This window comes from Ischnura elegans, chromosome X, assembly GCF_921293095.1.
Source record: "Ischnura elegans chromosome X, ioIscEleg1.1, whole genome shotgun sequence".
In the NCBI taxonomy this organism is placed as follows: domain Eukaryota; kingdom Metazoa; phylum Arthropoda; class Insecta; order Odonata; family Coenagrionidae; genus Ischnura; species Ischnura elegans.
In genome coordinates, this window is record NC_060259.1 from 85,761,682 (window position 1) to 85,784,395 (window position 22,714).

Below are 22,714 nucleotides of genomic sequence, written 5' to 3' on the forward strand. Positions count from 1 at the left end.
TCGTTATGTAGTCTACATATACTATCTACACTGCAAACCGGTACTATAGGCATGTGGCAGAGGTTGTTGAATCACCAGCCGCGTGCAAAAAAGAGAAAACTAAATATGGTGAGCGTTAGAAATATTTAACCGCTGAATCCCACCCAGAATATATAAAAGCCGGGGATCTTGAATGTTCAGGGGAAATTTGAAAACCTAAACCTCCATATATCTCCCTTATACCAACGTTTTTGTCAGGCCAATGGGCATGGCAGATGTGCCGCTTATTTCCATTCAGAATGTAATTTTTTAAGGAATTTCAAATGCATAAATGTGCTAATAATGCCTATTTGTAGTAGCTATATCATATAAATAGAATTATAAAACAAGAGAGGGTTGCCAGAGGTGGAAGACCGAGTGACAATATCAATGATACACAAGCATCAAGTCAGTCTACCACTGCCTACGAACCAAGAAAGACCGCGTGATGTAAACGATCGGTTGAAGATATGCCCCAATAGCTGCCCTGTTTTAGCACTTGCATGATTTGAATTTCCATCATCTCCGAGGAAGCATCCAGTGCAAGCTTATATGCCAATGCCTTATTCTATCCCAGATTAAAACGTCCTTCGTGCAGTTCCAATTCAACGGAAATTTAAGATTATTCAGGTATGAGAAATTTGTGTTTGTCATTGTGATTTCATTCTAATTTTAATTTGCAAGATGTCATTCACTACCCAGGAAAATGTGACATCAATTGTAACTAATACTCATATTTTTTGGTTCACAAGGCTTCATTGAGAATAATGAAATTGCAAGAGAAATGGTGGGAAATACCAAGGGTCTAAGGATAGACGAGAGACGAATTGGGCAGTGGGAACATGAGCATCAACTTATCGCATTTTTATGTAGCAAAATATCAAAATATGCCGTGCTGCAGAGATTGCGTTAACGCAAGTGCGGAATCCTGTCCCCATTCTTGCATCCTCTTGCCTCTTTCAAAATTACTTATAGAATTTGCTATTTCTTTAAGCTATTTCACCGTCAAAACGGAATAAAGTGAAAGGCAATTGGTATCTTTGGTACTATACACATTGGATAAAGCACGTTTACCGATATTTTTTCTTGGGTTGACTTTAATATCCGAAAGAAGATGGAATTTTCTAATCATTGCTTATTCTCTATTTTACCAAATATTCCATCGGTAGTATTTCCTGGGCATACTGGTTGACAAATATTTTCTTAATAATTCATTCATATTATAAGAAATCATTTTCTCAAGGAAATCTTATTTCCAAGCTCCTTTAATGGCAGCAACAAGCACGGAAATACCGCCCATGACTAACACTTTGCGTGCCATGGGCCTAATATTACGTCCTGCTAATCCTTCAAAGGATTGCCATGGACGTAATATTACGTCTATCTGTTTTATTGACTTTGTTTGCGCAAAGCTGTAATATTTCGCCCAATGGACTCTTCCAGTTTACTGTTTAGTGGTTCTGTTATTTCAAAAATCAACTGCTTGATGGAAAAAGAGTTCTTTTAATGTCTTGAGGACGAAAAGTCCTCTCCCAGCTAGCACACGGGAGACTGTCTCCCCCGAATCCTTAGAGACTCTCCACAGAAACCAAAGAGACCGCCTCCCGGAAGCGGTAAGCGTCTCCGGAGACAACAAGGAGACGGCCGGACGATACGATGACGAACCCATGACGAAATGTCCGCACTACTCAAGAGACGGTCTCCGATTTCCGATTGATGCGCCATCAAGCGATAACCACGCGAACTACGCCGGGCACATTAACTGTGCGACGGTGGCGCCATCTGTTGTCATTTATCAGCACTACGAGTAGCGAGCTACAGTCGACCGCTACTTTACTATTCCAAGATACATTAACCGGCCACTTATAAATCTGTGGCGTATGCGAATTGACATTAAAGCATATTACTTACGAACATGGTGTTAATGGACTGGTAGCAACAGCGATGACAACACACAAACCGAAATCTCGGTGACAGAAACGTAGGAAATGTCAAAGAAAATCAAGCATTTGCAAATATTGGTTTATTTACAAAAAGTACTAGAACAAGCCACATTGAATGTCAGAGAAACTTCAAATATGAACTCCTATTACATAGAAACAGCTTTTCACAAGGCCACTGGGCATCAAGGGACTGAAGCAACACCTGAAAAGAAAAAGCAGAATACTTGCATTAAGAAAATGCTATGACTACACAAAAACAATAATAATGCTTTGAGAACTTTAACACGTTTTCTCTCAGGCTAAAATACTATGCAATGCCCAATTAATAGAGCCAATACGTAATGAAAATAACATACTTGATACACAAGAACAAGATGAGATTTTAAAGATAAAATGAACAAAATAGGAAATCTGTAAAGAATCCTCCCTGAATTAAAAACTGCAGAATCGCAACAACAAAGCTAAGCATTTTAGAAAATAGCATCTTCATCCTCACAGCAATATCCCAAGAATGTCACCATGCCATATGTTAAACCCACACTTAAGAATAAACAAAACACGAGGGATTTCCATTGTTCCATATCTTAAATGAAACATCAACAGAAAAACACCAGGCATCTCTGCCAAGGATTAAGTGCACAACCTTCTAATTCTACTGCAAAATTGCATGTCTGCTTCACAACATTGTGGAGATGCATCATGGCTGTGAACCATGCTCACCATCAGAAGGTATTAACATGTTCCATCACAAGGTAATAAGAACAACTGCCTAAAAATGAAGAAATTAAAAAAATTGTAATCACTCAAAATATTGACGAAGAATTTACTAGCAGAGAACTTGGCAAGTTTCACATAATCACCCAACAACATAAGTATGGGAACAACTGCCAAAGAATCCATCGATAATAGTTCCTCTATTAGATTAATATGCCCAAAACGGTACGGCTACTGCATGAGGAATGCAGATATGTGGTCAAACGGGTGTGGAAATGAACCATTTACGTGTCACCTATTAAATTAATTAAGAAATTCCTATTACTCCTTTAAACTGCATCAAATATAAAAATGACAATAAAAAAGGAATGAGATAGTCAATCAAGTACATTAACCAAAACAAATTAAATATCAACCAAATATGAGAGGATAATGAATAAAATAAAACCAAAGATTACGTATAAAGCTGTGCCTCCAAAGATTCTTCAACCAAAATGGTATAACAGGCAGATTGTCGCTGCAGAATAATCCTTATTGTGAATGTCTCCCACCAGCAGAAGAAACCAAACAGGATACATCACTCCGACACCGATAACTCCGCCTATTAATAAAGAAAAATATCTGTTACTACAGAATTAAGCTACACAATAACCAAGCAAGATAATGACAACTAAGAACCTACGGAGTTCTAAACCATCATCTCATGTAAACACACACAAAACAGCAACATTAAAAAATAAGTAAACTGTATCAATACCACTTTCCACTCCCTATGTATACGTCATCCAATTCTCAGCTACGATACCAGAAGAAAAACATCCTCAAAGAGTATTTTGGCCACCAGAATCAAGAACGATGATCCAATCGTTAGGTCCTTACTTCACCACCTATTAATGAAGATGTAAAAAAATTCTGTTAGTCCATACATATAAACTGTAAGGGTGGATATTGATAAATCACAAGAAGCTTTCACCAAGCTTAAAAACCTCCACTATTATCAGGAACATCCACTGAGATGCCAATCAACCAGTTCACTTTCCATAGATATGTATGATAACAAGTCAGAAGAGATTCACCCTGGAGTAATTGTTGCCCACCAGAATCAGAAGAACGATGATCCAATCGTCAGGTCCTCACTTCACCACCTATTAATGAAGATGTAAAAAAGTTCTGTTAGTCCATACATATAAACTGTAAGGGTGAATAAAAAGAAATCAAAAGAAGAACTCACCAAGCTTAAAAACCACCACTATTAACAGGAACATCCACTGAGATGCCAATCAACCAGTTTCACTTTCCATAGATATGTATGATAACAAGTCAGAAGAGATTCACCCTGGAGTAATTGTTGCCCACCAGAATCAGAAGAACGATGATCCAAACATCAGGTCCTCACTTCACCACCTATTAATGAAGATGTAAAAAAATTCCGTTAGTCCATACATATAAACTGTAAGGGTGGATAAAAAGAAATCAAAAGAAGAACTCACCAAGCTTAAAAACCACCACTATTAACAGGAACATCCACTGAGATGCCAATCAACCAGTTTCACTTTCCATAGATATGTATGATAACAAGTCAGAAGAGATTCACCCTGGAGTAATTGTTGCCCACCAGAATCAGAAGAACGATGATCCAATCGTCAGGTCCTCACTTCACCACCTATTAATGAAGATGTAAAAAAATTCTGTTAGTCCATACATATAAACTGTAAGGGTGGATAAAAAAAAATCAAAAGAAGAACTCACCAAGCTTAAAAACCACCACTATTAACAGGAACATCCACTGAGATGCCAATCAACCAGTTTCACTTTCCATAGATATGTATGATAACAAGTCAGAAGAGATTCACCCTGGAGTAATTGTTGCCCACCAGAATCAGAAGAACGATGATCCAATCGTCAGGTCCTCACTTCACCACCTATTAATGAAGATGTAAAAAAATTCCGTTAGTCCATACATATAAACTGTAAGGGTGGATAAAAAGAAATCAAAAGAAGAACTCACCAAGCTTAAAAACCACCACTATTAACAGGAACATCCACTGAGATGCCAATCAACCAGTTTCACTTTCCATAGATATGTATGATAACAAGTCAGAAGAGATTCACCCTGGAGTAATTGTTGCCCACCAGAATCAGAAGAACGATGATCCAATCGTCAGGTCCTCACTTCACCACCTATTAATGAAGATGTAAAAAAAGTCCGTTAGTCCATACATATAAACTGTAAGGGTGGATAAAAAGAAATCAAAAGAAGAACTCACCAAGCTTAAAAACCACCACTATTAACAGGAACATCCACTGAGATGCCAATCAACCAGTTTCACTTTCCATAGATATGTATGATAACAAGTCAGAAGAGATTCACCCTGGAGTAATTGTTGCCCACCAGAATCAGAAGAACGATGATCCAATCGTCAGGTCCTCACTTCACCACCTATTAATGAAGATGTAAAAAAATTCCGTTAGTCCATACATATAAACTGTAAGGGTGGATAAAAAGAAATCAAAAGAAGAACTCACCAAGCTTAAAAACCACCACTATTAACAGGAACATCCACTGAGATGCCAATCAACCAGTTTCACTTTCCATAGATATGTATGATAACAAGTCAGAAGAGATTCACCCTGGAGTAATTGTTGCCCACCAGAATCAGAAGAACGATGATCCAATCGTCAGGTCCTCACTTCACCACCTATTAATGAAGATGTAAAAAAATTCTGTTAGTCCATACATATAAACTGTAAGGGTGGATAAAAAGAAATCAAAAGAAGAACTCACCAAGCTTAAAAACCACCACTATTAACAGGAACATCCACTGAGATGCCAATCAACCAGTTCACTTTCCATAGATATGTATGATAACAAGTCAGAAGAGATTCACCCTGGAGTAATTGTTGCCCACCAGAATCAGAAGAACGATGATCCAATCGTCAGGTCCTCACTTCACCACCTATTAATGAAGATGTAAAAAAATTCCGTTAGTCCATACATATAAACTGTAAGGGTGGATAAAAAGAAATCAAAAGAAGAACTCACCAAGCTTAAAAACCACCACTATTAACAGGAACATCCACTGAGATGCCAATCAACCAGTTTCACTTTCCATAGATATGTATGATAACAAGTCAGAAGAGATTCACCCTGGAGTAATTGTTGCCCACCAGAATCAGAAGAACGATGATCCAATCGTCAGGTCCTCACTTCACCACCTATTAATGAAGATGTAAAAAAATTCTGTTAGTCCATACATATAAACTGTAAGGGTGGATAAAAAGAAATCAAAAGAAGAACTCACCAAGCTTAAAAACCACCACTATTAACAGGAACATCCACTGAGATGCCAATCAACCAGTTTCACTTTCCATAGATATGTATGATAACAAGTCAGAAGAGATTCACCCTGGAGTAATTGTTGCCCACCAGAATCAGAAGAACGATGATCCAATCGTCAGGTCCTCACTTCACCACCTATTAATGAAGATGTAAAAAAATTCCGTTAGTCCATACATATAAACTGTAAGGGTGGATAAAAAGAAATCAAAAGAAGAACTCACCAAGCTTAAAAACCACCACTATTAACAGGAACATCCACTGAGATGCCAATCAACCAGTTTCACTTTCCATAGATATGTATGATAACAAGTCAGAAGAGATTCACCCTGGAGTAATTGTTGCCCACCAGAATCAGAAGAACGATGATCCAATCGTCAGGTCCTCACTTCACCACCTATTAATGAAGATGTAAAAAAATTCCGTTAGTCCATACATATAAACTGTAAGGGTGGATAAAAAGAAATCAAAAGAAGAACTCACCAAGCTTAAAAACCACCACTATTAACAGGAACATCCACTGAGATGCCAATCAACCAGTTTCACTTTCCATAGATATGTATGATAACAAGTCAGAAGAGATTCACCCTGGAGTAATTGTTGCCCACCAGAATCAGAAGAACGATGATCCAATCGTCAGGTCCTCACTTCACCACCTATTAATGAAGATGTAAAAAAAGTCCGTTAGTCCATACATATAAACTGTAAGGGTGGATAAAAAGAAATCAAAAGAAGAACTCACCAAGCTTAAAAACCACCACTATTAACAGGAACATCCACTGAGATGCCAATCAACCAGTTTCACTTTCCATAGATATGTATGATAACAAGTCAGAAGAGATTCACCCTGGAGTAATTGTTGCCCACCAGAATCAGAAGAACGATGATCCAATCGTCAGGTCCTCACTTCACCACCTATTAATGAAGATGTAAAAAAATTCTGTTAGTCCATACATATAAACTGTAAGGGTGGATAAAAAGAAATCAAAAGAAGAACTCACCAAGCTTAAAAACCACCACTATTAACAGGAACATCCACTGAGATGCCAATCAACCAGTTTCACTTTCCATAGATATGTATGATAACAAGTCAGAAGAGATTCACCCTGGAGTAATTGTTGCCCACCAGAATCAGAAGAACGATGATCCAATCGTCAGGTCCTCACTTCACCACCTATTAATGAAGATGTAAAAAAATTCCGTTAGTCCATACATATAAACTGTAAGGGTGGATAAAAAGAAATCAAAAGAAGAACTCACCAAGCTTAAAAACCACCACTATTAACAGGAACATCCACTGAGATGCCAATCAACCAGTTTCACTTTCCATAGATATGTATGATAACAAGTCAGAAGAGATTCACCCTGGAGTAATTGTTGCCCACCAGAATCAGAAGAACGATGATCCAATCGTCAGGTCCTCACTTCACCACCTATTAATGAAGATGTAAAAAAATTCTGTTAGTCCATACATATAAACTGTAAGGGTGGATAAAAAGAAATCAAAAGAAGAACTCACCAAGCTTAAAAACCACCACTATTAACAGGAACATCCACTGAGATGCCAATCAACCAGTTCACTTTCCATAGATATGTATGATAACAAGTCAGAAGAGATTCACCCTGGAGTAATTGTTGCCCACCAGAATCAGAAGAACGATGATCCAATCGTCAGGTCCTCACTTCACCACCTATTAATGAAGATGTAAAAAAATTCCGTTAGTCCATACATATAAACTGTAAGGGTGGATAAAAAGAAATCAAAAGAAGAACTCACCAAGCTTAAAAACCACCACTATTAACAGGAACATCCACTGAGATGCCAATCAACCAGTTTCACTTTCCATAGATATGTATGATAACAAGTCAGAAGAGATTCACCCTGGAGTAATTGTTGCCCACCAGAATCAGAAGAACGATGATCCAATCGTCAGGTCCTCACTTCACCACCTATTAATGAAGATGTAAAAAAATTCTGTTAGTCCATACATATAAACTGTAAGGGTGGATATTGATAAATCACAAGAAGCACTCACCAAGATTAAAAACCACCACTATTATCAGGAACATCCACTGAGATGCCAATCAACCAGTTCCACTTTCCATATTTATTTATGATACCAAGTCAGAAGAGAAACGCCTTGCAATATTAACAAATGATTAGTATTTCCCCAACTGCACTGATTTATCGGTACAATAATTTACAATACAATCATAGTTAAATGCTACTGATTGCAGGATCACATGAGTACTGCGTCTTAACCGATTAATCTGATTTGAACATTTGATTGAATTGAACGACCTTAGTTTGGTCGCCATCTCCATAGAATTATGAATGATCAAAGTATTAATATTTCTCGCGCACTTACAAGTAAATATTGGCGCTATGTCAAACTACAAAATCAACTGACTACGTTAACATCAACAATGAACTGATAGTAACGAAATTAACGTAAAGTATGTGAAAATCATTTCGCGCACCCTATTTGTGAATAAACAGTGATAAATGAGCTGCCCTTATGATTCAGCCCTGAAGATGAGTGCCGAGACGGTACTTGAAACGTTGGCCGATATAAAAACATTAACCCGGAGGGATCCCGAGAAAAGTTTACCCACAATGATAAATCAGCTTTTTATGAGGTAAATCAACAATCAAGGGGATAGTGAGCCTATATATCACTAAATTTTCAGCATTTTTTCGAATACTTTCCCCAATTTCAAGGTAAATAACGCAGAAGACGAAATTCGAGTGCAAGAATGAGAATTTATTTTTCTTTCCAATGTTATATGCTCCAACTATGTGCAACCATTATCACGAATTTAAATATGCAAAAGAAAAGGTTGCAGTCGTTCATAACGAACTTTACCTGTCCTTCTTACGAAAAATATTCAGGGCCCATTCCAAGGCCACATATACCTCATAATATTCTCACCTTTTAAACCTTCCCTGAACTTTCACTCACCAACATTTTAAAATCAAAATGAGCCAAATCGGTTCTCGAGTATTAGCAAGACTAAAGGACATCAATTCATTATTATAATCTATATCAGTAAATGTGACAATGCACCTCGAGCCACACAACATGGCGGCTAGCCGAATATTAAACATATCAACTTTCATTAATTTTAATGTCTCAAAATAAATCTGCTGTTTACATTAATTTTCCTTATTATCGGGAATTCAACAAAACTTAATAAAAGTCCACAGAGTAAATAATGGCGTCGGAAGGATAACGGCCATGCTTCGTGAATATTTTCGACTTGCACGAGGCGATTTGGGATCAACACTAAGGTAGGTACATTAGATAACGAATATTATCCTTAATGAGGTTAATGAGTAACACATGAAAATACATGTAAAAGGCAACCATAAGCGAATCGAATACACTACCGAATAAATGACAAAATCTAAGTCCTTTGGGACACGTGAAGACAATATGATAATGCCATAAAAATTAGCAGGGATACAAATTAATCAGTACTTACCTCAAAGCGGTGAAAATGGACGCAGTTGAAAAAGCGATTGCAAGAACCGGCAAGCTCCAACAATGAGGATAAACACGTGCGGTGATCGTAACTTCGAAGGCAGGACCTCTCAGATTCGAGTTATGGCGGTTATGGCACAAAGTGAAAGGGACGAAGCGGATGTTGCAAGGGGGAGGAAGGGCTCTTTTCCGGTATCGGCGTAGTCAGCGATATAATTATACTAATTAATGTCTAATTCGTGTTATACCACGACGAATTACCAATATAAAATTAGAAAATAATTAAATATACAGCCATGATCACTCGGTATCCGCATAATGCCTCTTGAAGATAATGTAATTTCGGAAAGGCGAAGTGTTGACCTCGGAAAGAAGCGGAAGTGGGTGGGGGTGAACACTCGAAAATTGACGAACCAAGGGAGAAAGGGGAGAGGGCGGCCATCTCCTCGGGGTCTCTTACCTGTCGTCAAGAGACAGTCTCCTGTGTGCTTGTAGGGCTGTAGCTACTGGCACCCTTATCTCAGCCTACTTTGTGTGAAAATTCTTTGGAGGAAAGAACCGATCGTTGAGGGTGCAGTGACCCTTATTGTCATCCAGGATTTTGAATGATTTACTTGGAACAATACTTTTGTATGATTTCCATGGTTTAAATAGTTCAAATTGAGCGTAATAAAAAATATTATGCATTTTATGGCGGTACGTCATTTGTTGCAACCTTTTTATTTTTTTTAAACAGTGGGTTTTCATTATTAAAATATATATTTAAAAGTTAGCAATAAATGTTATTCAACTCATACATAAAGAAGAGCAAAGTCCATTTTTATTGAAATACACATCGATATAAATATATTTTTGATGCTAATGTTTTAAAAAAATTTGTGACTTTAGTAAAAATGGCTGGATTTTTCAGTAGGGCTTTAAAATTAGCGGCCGGCACTCAAAGTGCTAATAAACCACATGGGGTGAATGAATTCAATGAGGTGTGAAGCATTCATTTACAATTTTTTCCATCTATTTTTCGCTTCTATTTTCAGTGATTGCTGCCAATGGTACTTCGATGGTAATTTGAAGCAATAATTATGAAATTCCATGGATTGCAAAGTGTGAATTCATGATTCTTACCATACTTAGCTAGCATGCATCCTTTTGCACCGATGTTATTCCTCTATGGGCTTGCATGAAAAATGCCAGGGGGCTGTGGGTTTACATCGCATTGAGTCGAGTTCATACAGTGTTCAATGTATCACGTCAGCCGTTATGTACCCATTAAATAATTACATACATGTGGGTGTTTGCTGTCCCCATGGTGTTTCATATATTTGCAGAAAAGTAAGCAGGCAAGGACTGGGAGATATTAGATCTGGAGGTTAATGTGGTTGGATTGGGGGTGGTATCAGAGGATGCTTGCGTATTATTCATGATAGAATTACCTTACAATGGTACTCATGTATTTTTTCTTTTTGCATTCTTCTCAATAAAGATATCAACAGATGACACAAAAATTTGATAGAAATGATGTATTTATTGACTTATTTGATCCCTTTAACTTTATTAACCTCCCTTCTCTTAAGTTCAGCATTCTTTCGGGCTGCATCCGCGTCCGTTGTTGAAGAACCACAACAGTTTCGCCAGCTCTCCTGCCAGCGTCCTCAGGTGAAGGAGCGTACGAACGTCCCTTCTCTTAAGTTTGATTATATCAAACCCCCCTTCGGCTTCTCCAGTACACTGCCAGCTGTGAGACATGGGGACAGCCCTGATGATTCAGGGGAAGAATGATAAGAAATTACTGAGCTGTATTTCTATGTTTCCTCTATTATAAAAGGTTTACATTATTAACTTATCCATGCAATATCATGAGGAATTAAGTCAAGGGAGGGCTTTAGGCACAACTATTACTGGGAGGTATGGAATACCTGCCAGGGTAAGAGCAGGAACTTCCCCCTGAAAATTTTAAGATACATAACTGGTTCAAAATGGAGAGATAATCCTTACGCCAAACCATAAGTAATATTAATCCAATAAAGTATAATGGATTAAACTTAAAGAACTTTATAACAAATATAGACAGAAACTTTGATTCTGAGAATAGTTTGATCTTTTGTTTGTGAGTCATCTGTCCCCCTAATATTAGTTACAAAATTTGCTACATTAAAATATCCTAATAAAAAGAACTCTCTGAGCTCTGGGAGGATTTATCCCCCTAAACTCCCCGCCCCACCCCCATGGTGCCACACTGCAGAGGAGAGCAGATGATGGGAATCTAAGTATGCAACTTGAAATCAGCTAGTAGGTAGGTAAATTTCGTTAAAATTCCAGCAATGCAAACATATTTAACCCTTCACAAACTCATGAAAAGGTAATTATTTCATTGATTTACTGCTGTGAAAATAGCTTCAAATTTAACCTTAAGTTTTACTTTAATTGCAAATAAATTGCGGAAACATATTTTTTTGCAAAAAAATAACACCAATTTTGGAATGAGAGGATCAAAGACTGCTGTAATAAATCCAGATTGGCAACATTACCATTTACGACAATACCCTCTATAATATATATCATACGGCCCTCAGATCTGGCTTCGAAGATTTCTCTTAATAGCCAATTTGAAGTCCCAGGAACAGAAATCAGTGTGATTTGGGGCTTTTATGTCTATGGCGAGAAAAATGTGTATGGAGAAATACCTGTATGTTGCCCAACTTGAGTTCAACTGTTGCTGTTGCCGGACGACTACTCACCCTGCTCCACTATGCTGCGATCACCATCGAATGTCTTGGCATCCAGCAGAGGGTGGTAAAGCTGGAGGGGTGTATTACGAGAATTCATCCATTAAGAGCGGCGGTGAATATGTCCAAAAGCTGTAGAAGGAGAGGAAAAACGTAAACAAATTCTAATGATACCATTTGTGAGCATACCTCGTGACATAACATACGACACTAATAGCCGGCTTCGAAAATGTCCATTTTAGAGAAAATCTGACGTCCCAGAGGCAAAAATTCCATGATTTGGGGCCTGTATCTCCAAGGCAGGAATAACATATAAGGAGGTATCCCTGTAAGTTGCCCCACTTAACTTGAGGTGTTTCTGTTGGCGGACGACTACTCACCCTCTGTCACAATGCTTAGCTTGCCATTAGCTGGCGTGGTGGTTGGCTCGGCGAAAAGAGGATACGTCAGTCAGTAACAAGACGAGACGACAAAACCGCATCGGCTGCCAGACAAAAATGCTCATTTGGTGATTTCTAAAAGTTCACACCGTGATTTTCGAGAGAAATTTTATCCTCCAGTTGTCGACCAATTAGAATCTGTAGATTGGATAAATTCGTGATTACATAAAATTTATCGGTCAACATCAGTGCCTGGTTTGCAATTTGCAAACGAAAAAAATGTTTCCAATATATCAGGAAAAAAGTAGCATTTTCAACGCAGTATGCAGTAAAAAGGGATTATCCCTTTTATATATATAGAGATAATTATATATTATATAATATATTATAAATATTCCTCTATCAAAATTATTTTTATTCACATTTTAAATATAAAATTTTGGATTACAGATAAAAAGTAACTGTTTATACGTAATTTTAAAATACAACCACTTAAGATATCATGGTTGGCATAAATTGTTTTTAGCAATAAGGCAAAAAAATATTTAGGTCCGCCGATATTTAATTCCGCTTTTCTCGCGGACCCAGGCCGTGAGGAAAGCCGTGACATTTATTCTAGGTTAGGTGCATGGTGTGCGAAGAGCTACCTCTGGTTTTGTTCCACACGTCCTTGGCGTCGTTTTCTCATTACCGTTTGTTTCTTCACGTTGTACAACTACTGTGTTTGGACATCCTGCCGGGTAGGCATACCTCTTCACTCGCTCAAAGGGAAAACATAACTCAAAGGATTCTACACTTAACTATTAATCCTCCTGGTGCAAATCTTTTTGCTGGGGTGTGCGTTCACACGATGGTTTTGGTCTGCGCACAAACGGACAGACATAATTATCTAAGTTGTAGAGTAGGGTACTTGGTGATACTGTGGGCAGTATATGGAAATATTTTTTTCCATAGTTTGCTTTTCAGCATCTTCAACTCACCACCTTACTTGAATTTTCACTCAGCCGTAGGATCCATTAGGGGAGGTCGGGTTTTATATATATTTTCTTCGAAAAGTTCCTCGGCGAGGTAAATAACATAAAAATATCCCAGGTTGGGTAGAAGCACAGGACACAAAAAGATAAAAAACATAAAAAAACACAGTACTAAATTTTTGGTGATATACCTCAGATTTAGGTAGGATATGATTTGATTAAAACATAAATTGAATGTATAAAAAAATTAAATAATTAATATATTAAATAATAAATAGAGTTAAAATTATTATTTAAGTAATAATTATATTTATATATATTTGATATAAAAAGATTTACACCAAGAAAGAGTGTTCCAACACTGCTAATTTTGCCATGACATCACTGGTGGTAGTGCCACTGAAAATATAGTCATGTGAGTGCTTCTGTGTCTTCCATAGTCTTTAATACTGGGCCTTACCCAACCTTACTTATATATACATACTTATTGACATCCCTCGATGATGTATTTAAAGCAAATATAGCCCGGGTTGGGTGAGAGACAGTATTAAAGACTATGAGAGACACAAAAGCACTCACATGACTATATTTTCGGTGGCACTGCCACCAGTGACGTCATGGCAAAATTAGCAGTGCTGGAACACTCTTTCCTTAACTTTTTTTAGAAGTAAAATATTATTCTGCTTGTTTTGTATTGCAAGATATTATTTAAATTTTATGACTTTTTTTTTAATTACAATTCTATATGTAAGCACTTTTGAAGCAACAAAACTGATAAAAGGGTTATTTGACTATTATGTCTTTTGTTTACCAATGCTAGAATGGCATTCCTGTCACTTTCCAGTACCATGACACTGCTGACTACCACCTTCTTTGGAGTTAGGAACAAGAGGGTGGGATAAGGTTGAAGGAGAGCTGAGTGAGTGAGGATGGTGAGGAGGTAGGGTCAAGGGGGTAGAGAGAGTGGGGTGAGGCAATTAAAGAAATTATCTATTGATGTTACATCCAGGAGGATGAAATACTTTGAACAGCCATATGTATGCTAATTAAATTAAATTGAGTTTAAGTGGGCGGCCTGTGAGAGAAGGGAGGCCAAAACAGGGACATCATAGCTATGTATCATTAAATGGACGCTGATGAGTGGCTGCATGTTTTGCCACAGGGAGGGACTCAGCATGGGGAGAAGTGTGTGATGCCCTGTGGTTGTTAATTCTAAGGTTGAGGGGAGTTGAAGATTTTCCTATATAGATGGAGGGACAGTGCATGCATGGAATATGGTAGATTACATTCCTGGATGCTCATGAGGCTGCTGGGAGGAAGGTAAACAGGAGATGAGATGACTGTGGATAGAAGGTGGGGTGAAAATTGGGCAGGTCTTACATCTGGGTCAACTGCAGGGCGCTGGTGTACTGTTGGGAGTAGTGGGTGACCTTTGTAGAGGGTTTGTTGAGTGGAATAAATCAGAAAGATTTGCTGATCATCTGAGGGTGATACTTGGGGTTTGACAAAAAGACTGGCTGTAGACTAATTATTTTTTAAGATTTGGGAAAAGGCCTTTAAGAATAGATAGCAGTGATTGTATTCCAGGAAAGTAAGTGGTGCAAAGGGAAAGGTGTTTTGTTTCTGTTGCAAGGTTTTGGTGGGCATCTGTGCTTGATAATTTTTTTATCCAGGAGGGACTCGATGGAAGGATAACAATGAAAACTGTGGAGGAAGTTGTTCAGGGCATTAGGGTTATTACAAATGCAGTGATCTTGAATAAAAAGGGAGTAGGGAAGGGAACGTTTAGCGTGGGAAGGATGGCAATTGCTAAAGTAAAGACATTGTTGCTTATTTGTGGGTTTTACTAGGACAGAGGTAAGAAATTTGTCGTTGACAAGGGAGAGATATTGTTATCAAGGAAGGTAATCTGGAAATTAAAAATGGTTGAGGTGAAAGAAAGAGAGGATGAGGAATTGAGAGCGGCAATAAAATTGTTGTGGGAATCATAACCATGTGGCCACAGGAGGATATGCCATCAATAAATCTGAGCCAAAGGAGGGGTTTCAATGGATGTTGGGTCAGGGGACTTTATTCAAAATGGCCTATGTAGAGGTTTGCATAGGAGGGACTGAATCTACTACCCATCAAGCAACCTTTGATTTGAAAATATACAGTTTCTGTCGCTGAAAGAGAATGAATTGTACGTTAAGACGATATTATTGAGGCCTAGGAGGAAGTCAGTGCTGGTGGTATGAGGAGTTGGGCATTGGGATAGGAAGTGGCAGAGGGAGGCAAGACCTTCGGAATGAGGGATTGATGTGAATAGAGAAGTTGTTGTGGAGGTGGGGAAGCTATATTAACGAGGGTGGCTAAATCAGGTTTGTAAAGATGTAGAGGAGGTGGAGAGGGAATGACCAAAGCTACATTGACAGGTAAAGACAACCCGGCATGAAAATGAGACACATAAAGGAGGAGAGCTTTTTTAGGGATTTGGTTTGGTGAAGTTGTAGTGAGCGACAGTATGCAATGAGTATTTCATCAATATTAGGGAGAGAATATTTTATAGAATTGTGGAATGTTTTAGTCAGCATATCATTGGTCACTAATGAAACAATAATGAAGAGATGAGTGTTGGAACGAAAAGGCATTGTGGCGGGCGTTCGAATCGCAGCGCGCCACTGCCGGAAGGCAGCACCGCCTGGAGGGAGACAGGCGGAAGGCCCTTGGCGCCGTCAGGGTAACGGGACCCTGGGGGATTTGGCGCCCTGGCAGGAGAGTAGCGTCCCGACAGCTTGAGGAGAGAGACCTGCCGATCCCGCGACCGTGACTTTTAATCTGCGAGCATCCATGTGAAACAATCGCATGTGCGCATGTAATTTTATCCCGAAAATAAACGGGTTAATTCCTAAATTATAGAGGTCTTAGTTATTTCGCCGCCTGCCGAGATAACCCTTAAGGACATCTAAAGTGGTGACCACGCCGACGTGATCGTATTAGGACCACGTGAGTGATAATTCTAGCGATTGTGTAGGGTATTTATGCGATTGTTTTTTATAATATTTGTGTGTTGTGTTCGCGATGGCTGACGGTGATAACCGCGTCGAGCGCATTTCAATGCGCGTGCCTCCGTTTTGGCCCGAAGACCCCGCAGTGTGGTTTGCCCAAGTCGAGGGGCAATTTCATCTGAACGGTATCACGCAGGATGCCACGAAATTTTATTACATTATGTCTCAACTGGACCAGAAGTACGCCGCGGAAGTGAGTGACATCATTATTTCACCCCCGGCGGAAGGAAAATACGCGCGGCTGAAGGAGGAGCTGATACGCCGTCTCACGGCGTCACAGGAGCAGCGGATTCGGCAGCTTCTCGAGCACGAGGAGATTGGGGATCGCAAACCCTCTCAATTTTTGCGTCATCTCCGATCCCTCGCCGGCACATCGATTCCCGACACATTTCTCCGGACGCTGTGGCTCAACCGCCTGCCCGCCCATGTCCACACCATCCTAACGGTGCAGCAGGATGCCGACTTGAATACCCTCGCTGCCTTGGCGGACAGGGTACATGACGTCACGCCAACGCCTCAGGTAGCCAGCATTTCCGCCAACGACGCAGTGCTTAAGAGAGTCGAGGATCTCACCCTGCAGGTGGCTACCCTGATGAGCCAGATGGCCCAAATGACCGCCAGCGTGACCGCGCAGATCACCGACCCTTCGGCAAACCGCTCTCGCCGGCGATCCCGAGGCAATTCCCGCAGCCGCTCCCGGGCGAACTCCCGTCCCCCATCTAGCGACGGGCTATGCTGGTACCACGCGAGGTTTGCGGAGAAGGCGCACCGCTGCGAACCCCCATGCAACTTCGCGGAAAACAAGTAGGGCAGTTGGTAAACGCGGCAACCGACTCCCGCCCTGCTGTCAGCCGCCTTTTCATCACGGACACCACCTCTAAATTACAATATCTTATTGACACGGGATCCGACTTGAGCGTTTTTCCCCGGACGTTACTCAAAGGTCCCCGCCCAAAATCTACGTATCAATTATTCGCTGCGAATGACACGGTCATTGCCACTTACGGCTGGCTTGAGCAGCATCTAAATCTTGGCCTTCGCCGGGATTTTGTGTGGAGATTCGTGGTGGCGGACGTGTCGAAGCCGATCATCGGAGCCGATTTCTTAAGGCATTACGGACTCCTGGTGGACATCCGTAATCAACGGCTCATCGACAGCACGACTTCACTGAAGGTAAGCGGCGGCATAGTGCGAAACCCTCTCCCCCACATAAAGGCTGTATGTGGCGGAAATAAGTATCACAGTATCCTGGCGGAGTTCCCTAATGTGATCCATCCTGGTGGTGCACCGAGGCAGACATCACATTCCACTGTGCATCACATACGCACCACACCTGGACCACCCATTTCGTGCAAGGCGAGGCGATTGTCAGCCGACAAACTCCGTTTGGCGAAACGGGAATTTGAGACCATGATACGAGAGGGAGTGGCACGCCCCTCGGAGAGCTGTTGGGCGTCTCCCCTCCACCTAGTGCCCAAAAAGGGAGATGACTGGCGTCCCTGCGGCGATTACCGAGCGCTTAACGCACGGACGATCCCCGACCAGTATCCCGTGCCTCACATTGAGGATTTTTCCCATAATCTTCTGGGAAAATCAGTGTTCTCTACTATAGATTTAGTGCGGGCGTATCATCAGATACCTATTACCCCCGAGGATATACCAAAAACCGCCATCAAAACTCCGTTCGGGCTCTTTGAGTTTAATTTCATGACGTTCGGCCTTCGCAACGCTGCTCAGACATTTCAGCGATTCATAGATGAGGTGCTCCGAGGTTTAGACTTTTGTTTCGCCTATGTTGACGACATTTTAATTGCTTCCGCATCCGAGGAAGAACACGAAGAGCACCTCCGCCAACTCCTCACACGCCTCAATGAGTACGGGGTTGTTATTAATCCAGCAAAGTGCGTGTTTGCCGAACCTGTTGTAACATTTTTGGGTTACCGTGTTTCTTGTGACGGTTCGACTCCCTTGCCCGAGAAAGTGAGAGCGATCGCTGAGTACCCACTGCCGCAAACGGTAACAGGCCTGAGGCAATTTTTAGGAACCATTAATTTTTACCGGCGTTTCCTCCCAGGCGCTGCTACTCTCCAGGCTCCCTTGAGTGATTTGTTGGGGGGGAAGGTAAAAGGGAAGGACCCAGTGCAATGGACTCCCGAACAAAGGCAAGCCTTCGACGCTTGCAAACAAAGCCTAGCCCAGGCCACTATGCTTGCCCACCCCAACCCCGACCTACCGCTGGCAGTATTTACCGATGCGTCGGACTTCGCCATCGGCGCTGCCCTTCAGCAGCACACAGCGAACGGTTGGCAACCCCTGAGCTTTTTCTCCAGGAAGCTGACGGCGCCACAAAAGAAATACAGTCCGTATGACCGAGAACTTTTAGCCGTGCACGACGCTATTCGCCATTTCCGCCATATGGTTGAAGGGCGAAATTTCATTGTATTTACAGACCACAAGCCACTAATTTTCGCGTTCCACCAAAAACCGGAAAAGTGCTCCCCGAGACAGTTTCGTTACCTTAACTACATAAGTCAGTTCACCAGCGATATTCGCCATATCGCCGGCAGAGACAATATTGTTGCTGACACACTCTCGCGCGTGGAGGCCGTATCGCCCGCCGTGTCTTTTGAAGACCTTGCCAAGGAGCAAGAGGCAGATGAGGAACTAACCGCGCTCCAGCGAACCGGCTCGTCTTCCCTTGTGTTGAGGAAAGTGTGTGCGCCTGACAGTGATGTGACACTCATGTGCGACGTGTCCACCCCCACTGCCCGCCCCTATGTCCCCGCCCCCCTTCGCAGACGAGTGTTTAACTCCCTCCACAGCCTATCTCACCCGGGAATTAAAGAATCGGCTCGACTCGTCGCTAGTCGGTTTGTTTGGCCCTCAATGAAGAAGGACTGCAAGGAATGGGCCCGGAATTGCGTGCCATGTCAGAAGAATAAGGTGACGAGGCACGTTAACTCCCCGATAGGTGATTTTCCTACCCCCAGCCACAGGTTCGAGCATTTACATATGGACCTGGTGGGCCCCCTGCCATACTCCGGTGGTTTTCAATACTGCCTCACCTTGGTCGACCGATACACCCGTTGGCCGGAAGCTATTCCCATTCCTGATATCTCTGCGGAGACGGTAGCCAAAACATTCTTTCGAGAATGGATTTCGCGTTTTGGCACCCCCCGCCGAATCACCACAGATCAAGGCCGCCAGTTCGAGAGCCTCCTCTTCCGGAAGCTGGCCGACCTCTCAGGAGCAACACATCTGAGGACAACTGCCTACCATCCTGCCGCCAATGGGCTTGTGGAGCGTCTTCACCGCCAACTGAAGGCAGCCATACGCTGCCACGAATCTCAAGGATGGACGGATTTCCTACCAGCGATCCTTTTGGGCCTCCGCTCAGCATTTAAAGATGACCTCGGTGCCACCTCCGCGGAGTTGGTGTATGGAGAACCACTGACACTCCCTGGCGAATTTCTATCGCCATCGACTGGCCACACGATGGAGGACCAGTCCGATTACGTGGTGCAGCTGCGGCGGCGCATATCTAAATTGAGCCCCCGGCCCGCATCTCGTCGTGGTGAAAGAGCCATTTTCATTTACAAATCCTTGGCTTCCTCCCCTTCTGTCTTTGTCAGAGATGACAGATCCCGCGGCGCCTTACAGCCGCCTTACGAGGGTCCGTTCGAGGTGCTTCAGCGAGGCAGCAAAGGATACGTGCTGCGCATTCGTGGGCGAGAGGTGATGGTCTCCATCGACCGCCTCAAACCCGCTTTCACCGCCACTGAAGACATCCCTTCAACGCCTGCAGCTCCACCCATGACCATTCTTCGGCCACTCCGGGAGGCCGCAACGCCGACGCCAGCCGAGACGACCGAGCAGCCACCATTACCCCAGCCTGACGGGATGGCGCCGGCTGCCAACGGCCGCATCACAAGATCCGGACGCAGGGTCCATTTCCCGGCGCACCTGCGCGATTTTGCCACCTAACTCCCTATGACCACCCAACCTTCAACCCCCTTTCCGTTTCTTTTTTTTTTTTTTCTTCTCTTTATCATTCCAGATCTCCAGAGCTCTGTCACTGGTGAGGGGGTGGTGTGGCGGGCGTTCGAATCGCAGCGCGCCACTGCCGGAAGGCAGCACTGCCTGGAGGGAGACAGGCGGAAGGCCCTTGGCGCCGTCAGGGTAACGGGACCCTGGGGGATTTGGCGCCCTGGCAGGAGAGTAGCGTCCCGACAGCTTGAGGAGAGAGACCTGCCGATCCCGCGACCGTGACTTTTAATCCGCGAGCATCCATGTGAAACAATCGCATGTGCGCATGTAATTTTATCCCGAAAATAAACGGGTTAATTCCTAAATTATAGAGGTCTTAGTTATTTCGCCGCCTGCCGAGATAACCCTTAAGGACATCTAAAGGCATGAACCCAGCTAGCACATTATAAGTCATTGAGATAAGGTGAAAGGAAGAAATAAGGAAGGCGCCTGTAAAATAAGCTTGTTATGGGTTTATTACGGCCAGTCTAACAAACATCCAGAGCAATGACAAAATGGATGCCACACTTTCAGCACTTTCGTAGATGTTGCTTTTATTCCATCGTTTTAGAGTATTCATCAAGGGATTTATACATAGGAAAAATTTTTCCATTCTTGGCCCTTCTACAGTATGAGTTGAAATAACATTGCCATAATTTGAAAATCATTCACATTTATTAATTGATGATGAAATGACTGTCGTAAGAAAAACACATAATTTCACATGAATAAGTGACATAGAATAAAAAAATGCCAGGAATCTCGAATATATATATAAGAGACCTTGAATAATTTTTTTTTCTTTTCAGAAATCTGCAGATGTATAGGTCACATGTTCACATCTCCCTGGTGTTATTTTTTTCTTTCCGCCACAAGGATAAAGTACATGTATTATGCTTTGTATCTTCACCAGCCAGTCGCTTATAGTTGTTAATTTTTTCTATTTACAGGAAAATCTGTTATCAGTTGTAATGCTCTTATAAAAACTCACTGAATTTCACTAGTAGGCTTTAAATTCATGCCGGGATGAGGAGCGTAGCATGTGTAGTACGCTGTTCACCTGCCTTTGGTGCTCCAAGAGAAGCAACTTAACATTATCTGAGGATTTGTGACGGAATACCTTACCTATTCTTCCCTAAAATCTTACCCTTGCTTAATATATGCCCCTTTGCTTATGATAAGCTGCTTATCAATTTTTTCTGCAAGAAAACCATACGAAACGGATAACTCTCTTTCTTGGTGCTATCTGGGAAGGAATGGCTGTAGGTGTGGAGGGAGGCCAGAGAGAGGGTATTTCACATTAAGGCCATTGGGGAAAATACCTAATAAAATGCATGATGAGATAAATTCTGAATGGTAGATGTGCTGAGCTAGCTTGAAAGATAATTTTCTAATCTCGCGAACATATGAGGCCACTGCATCAACGTCATTCATGATTGAGAAATTAAGAGAGCAAACTATATGTACTATAAGTACAAAGAAATAAAATAGTAGTGAGGAAAGGAAATATGGTTTGCAGTGGTAACAGGAGAAAGAGGGAAATGAGAAATGTGGTGTCCACTCATGGCCCAGGATGATACTGTAACTCCCATAGTGGCTTGTCAGCTCTAGAAGGTACAAGTAGATTGTGCTGCTACAATATGTGCTTCTTGATATTCCTCAATGAGATTTTTAACACAAATATAACCCAGTTTGGATAAGACACAGCATAGAAAACTATGAAAGTCACAAAAAACACACAACTAAGCAGAATGCATTTTATGTGTTGAATATTATGCTGATGAAAATCTTGAAATTAATGATGACTGTGATTTGGATAATATGAGTCACTTATTTCCATGTGTACTAGTGAAGAGTACTTTGGAGACTTGCATCCTTAAGTGGACATTCTCTTTTTGCTGGAGGAAAAGTTTGGTTCAAGTGTTTGAGCGAGGAAGAGAATACTTGTTGAGATTTATTGTTTGTGATTGATTATGTGCCATTGTTGGGTCGAGAATGGTCGATGCCATTGTGTCTGAATGGAGACTTATGTTAGGTTTCCATCAAATTGAAGTTGAGTCCCAAGTA

At 41.5% G+C, this 22,714-nt stretch overlaps 1 protein-coding gene and 1 long non-coding RNA gene across 3 annotated transcripts; one reads left to right on the forward strand and one right to left on the reverse strand.

Moving 5' to 3' along the window:
* Positions 1-2,026: 2,026 nt before the first annotated feature.
* On the reverse strand, positions 2,027-3,806 carry LOC124170707. 2 transcript variants are annotated; one of them, XR_006867558.1, is made up of 4 exons: positions 3,649-3,806; positions 3,481-3,562; positions 3,134-3,276; positions 2,027-2,163 (listed from the first exon to the last, which is right to left on the reverse strand). It is a non-coding gene; the product is annotated as an uncharacterized LOC124170707 (long non-coding RNA). The 2 variants fall into 2 exon arrangements; XR_006867557.1 differs by having other exon boundaries at positions 3,433-3,562.
* A 12,828-nt stretch (positions 3,807-16,634) lies between these two features.
* LOC124171198 lies at positions 16,635-17,429 on the forward strand. The gene has a single exon (XM_046550338.1). It carries the CDS (start codon positions 16,635-16,637, stop codon positions 17,427-17,429), a length of 795 nt encoding a protein of 264 aa, XP_046406294.1.
* Positions 17,430-22,714: the final 5,285 nt, after the last annotated feature.

What these genes read in the sequence shown, in the direction of transcription:
- LOC124171198 (XM_046550338.1), top strand. Translation starts at nt 16,635, where the DNA reads ATGGCTGACGGTGATAACCGCGTCGAGCGCATTTCAATGCGCGTGCCT.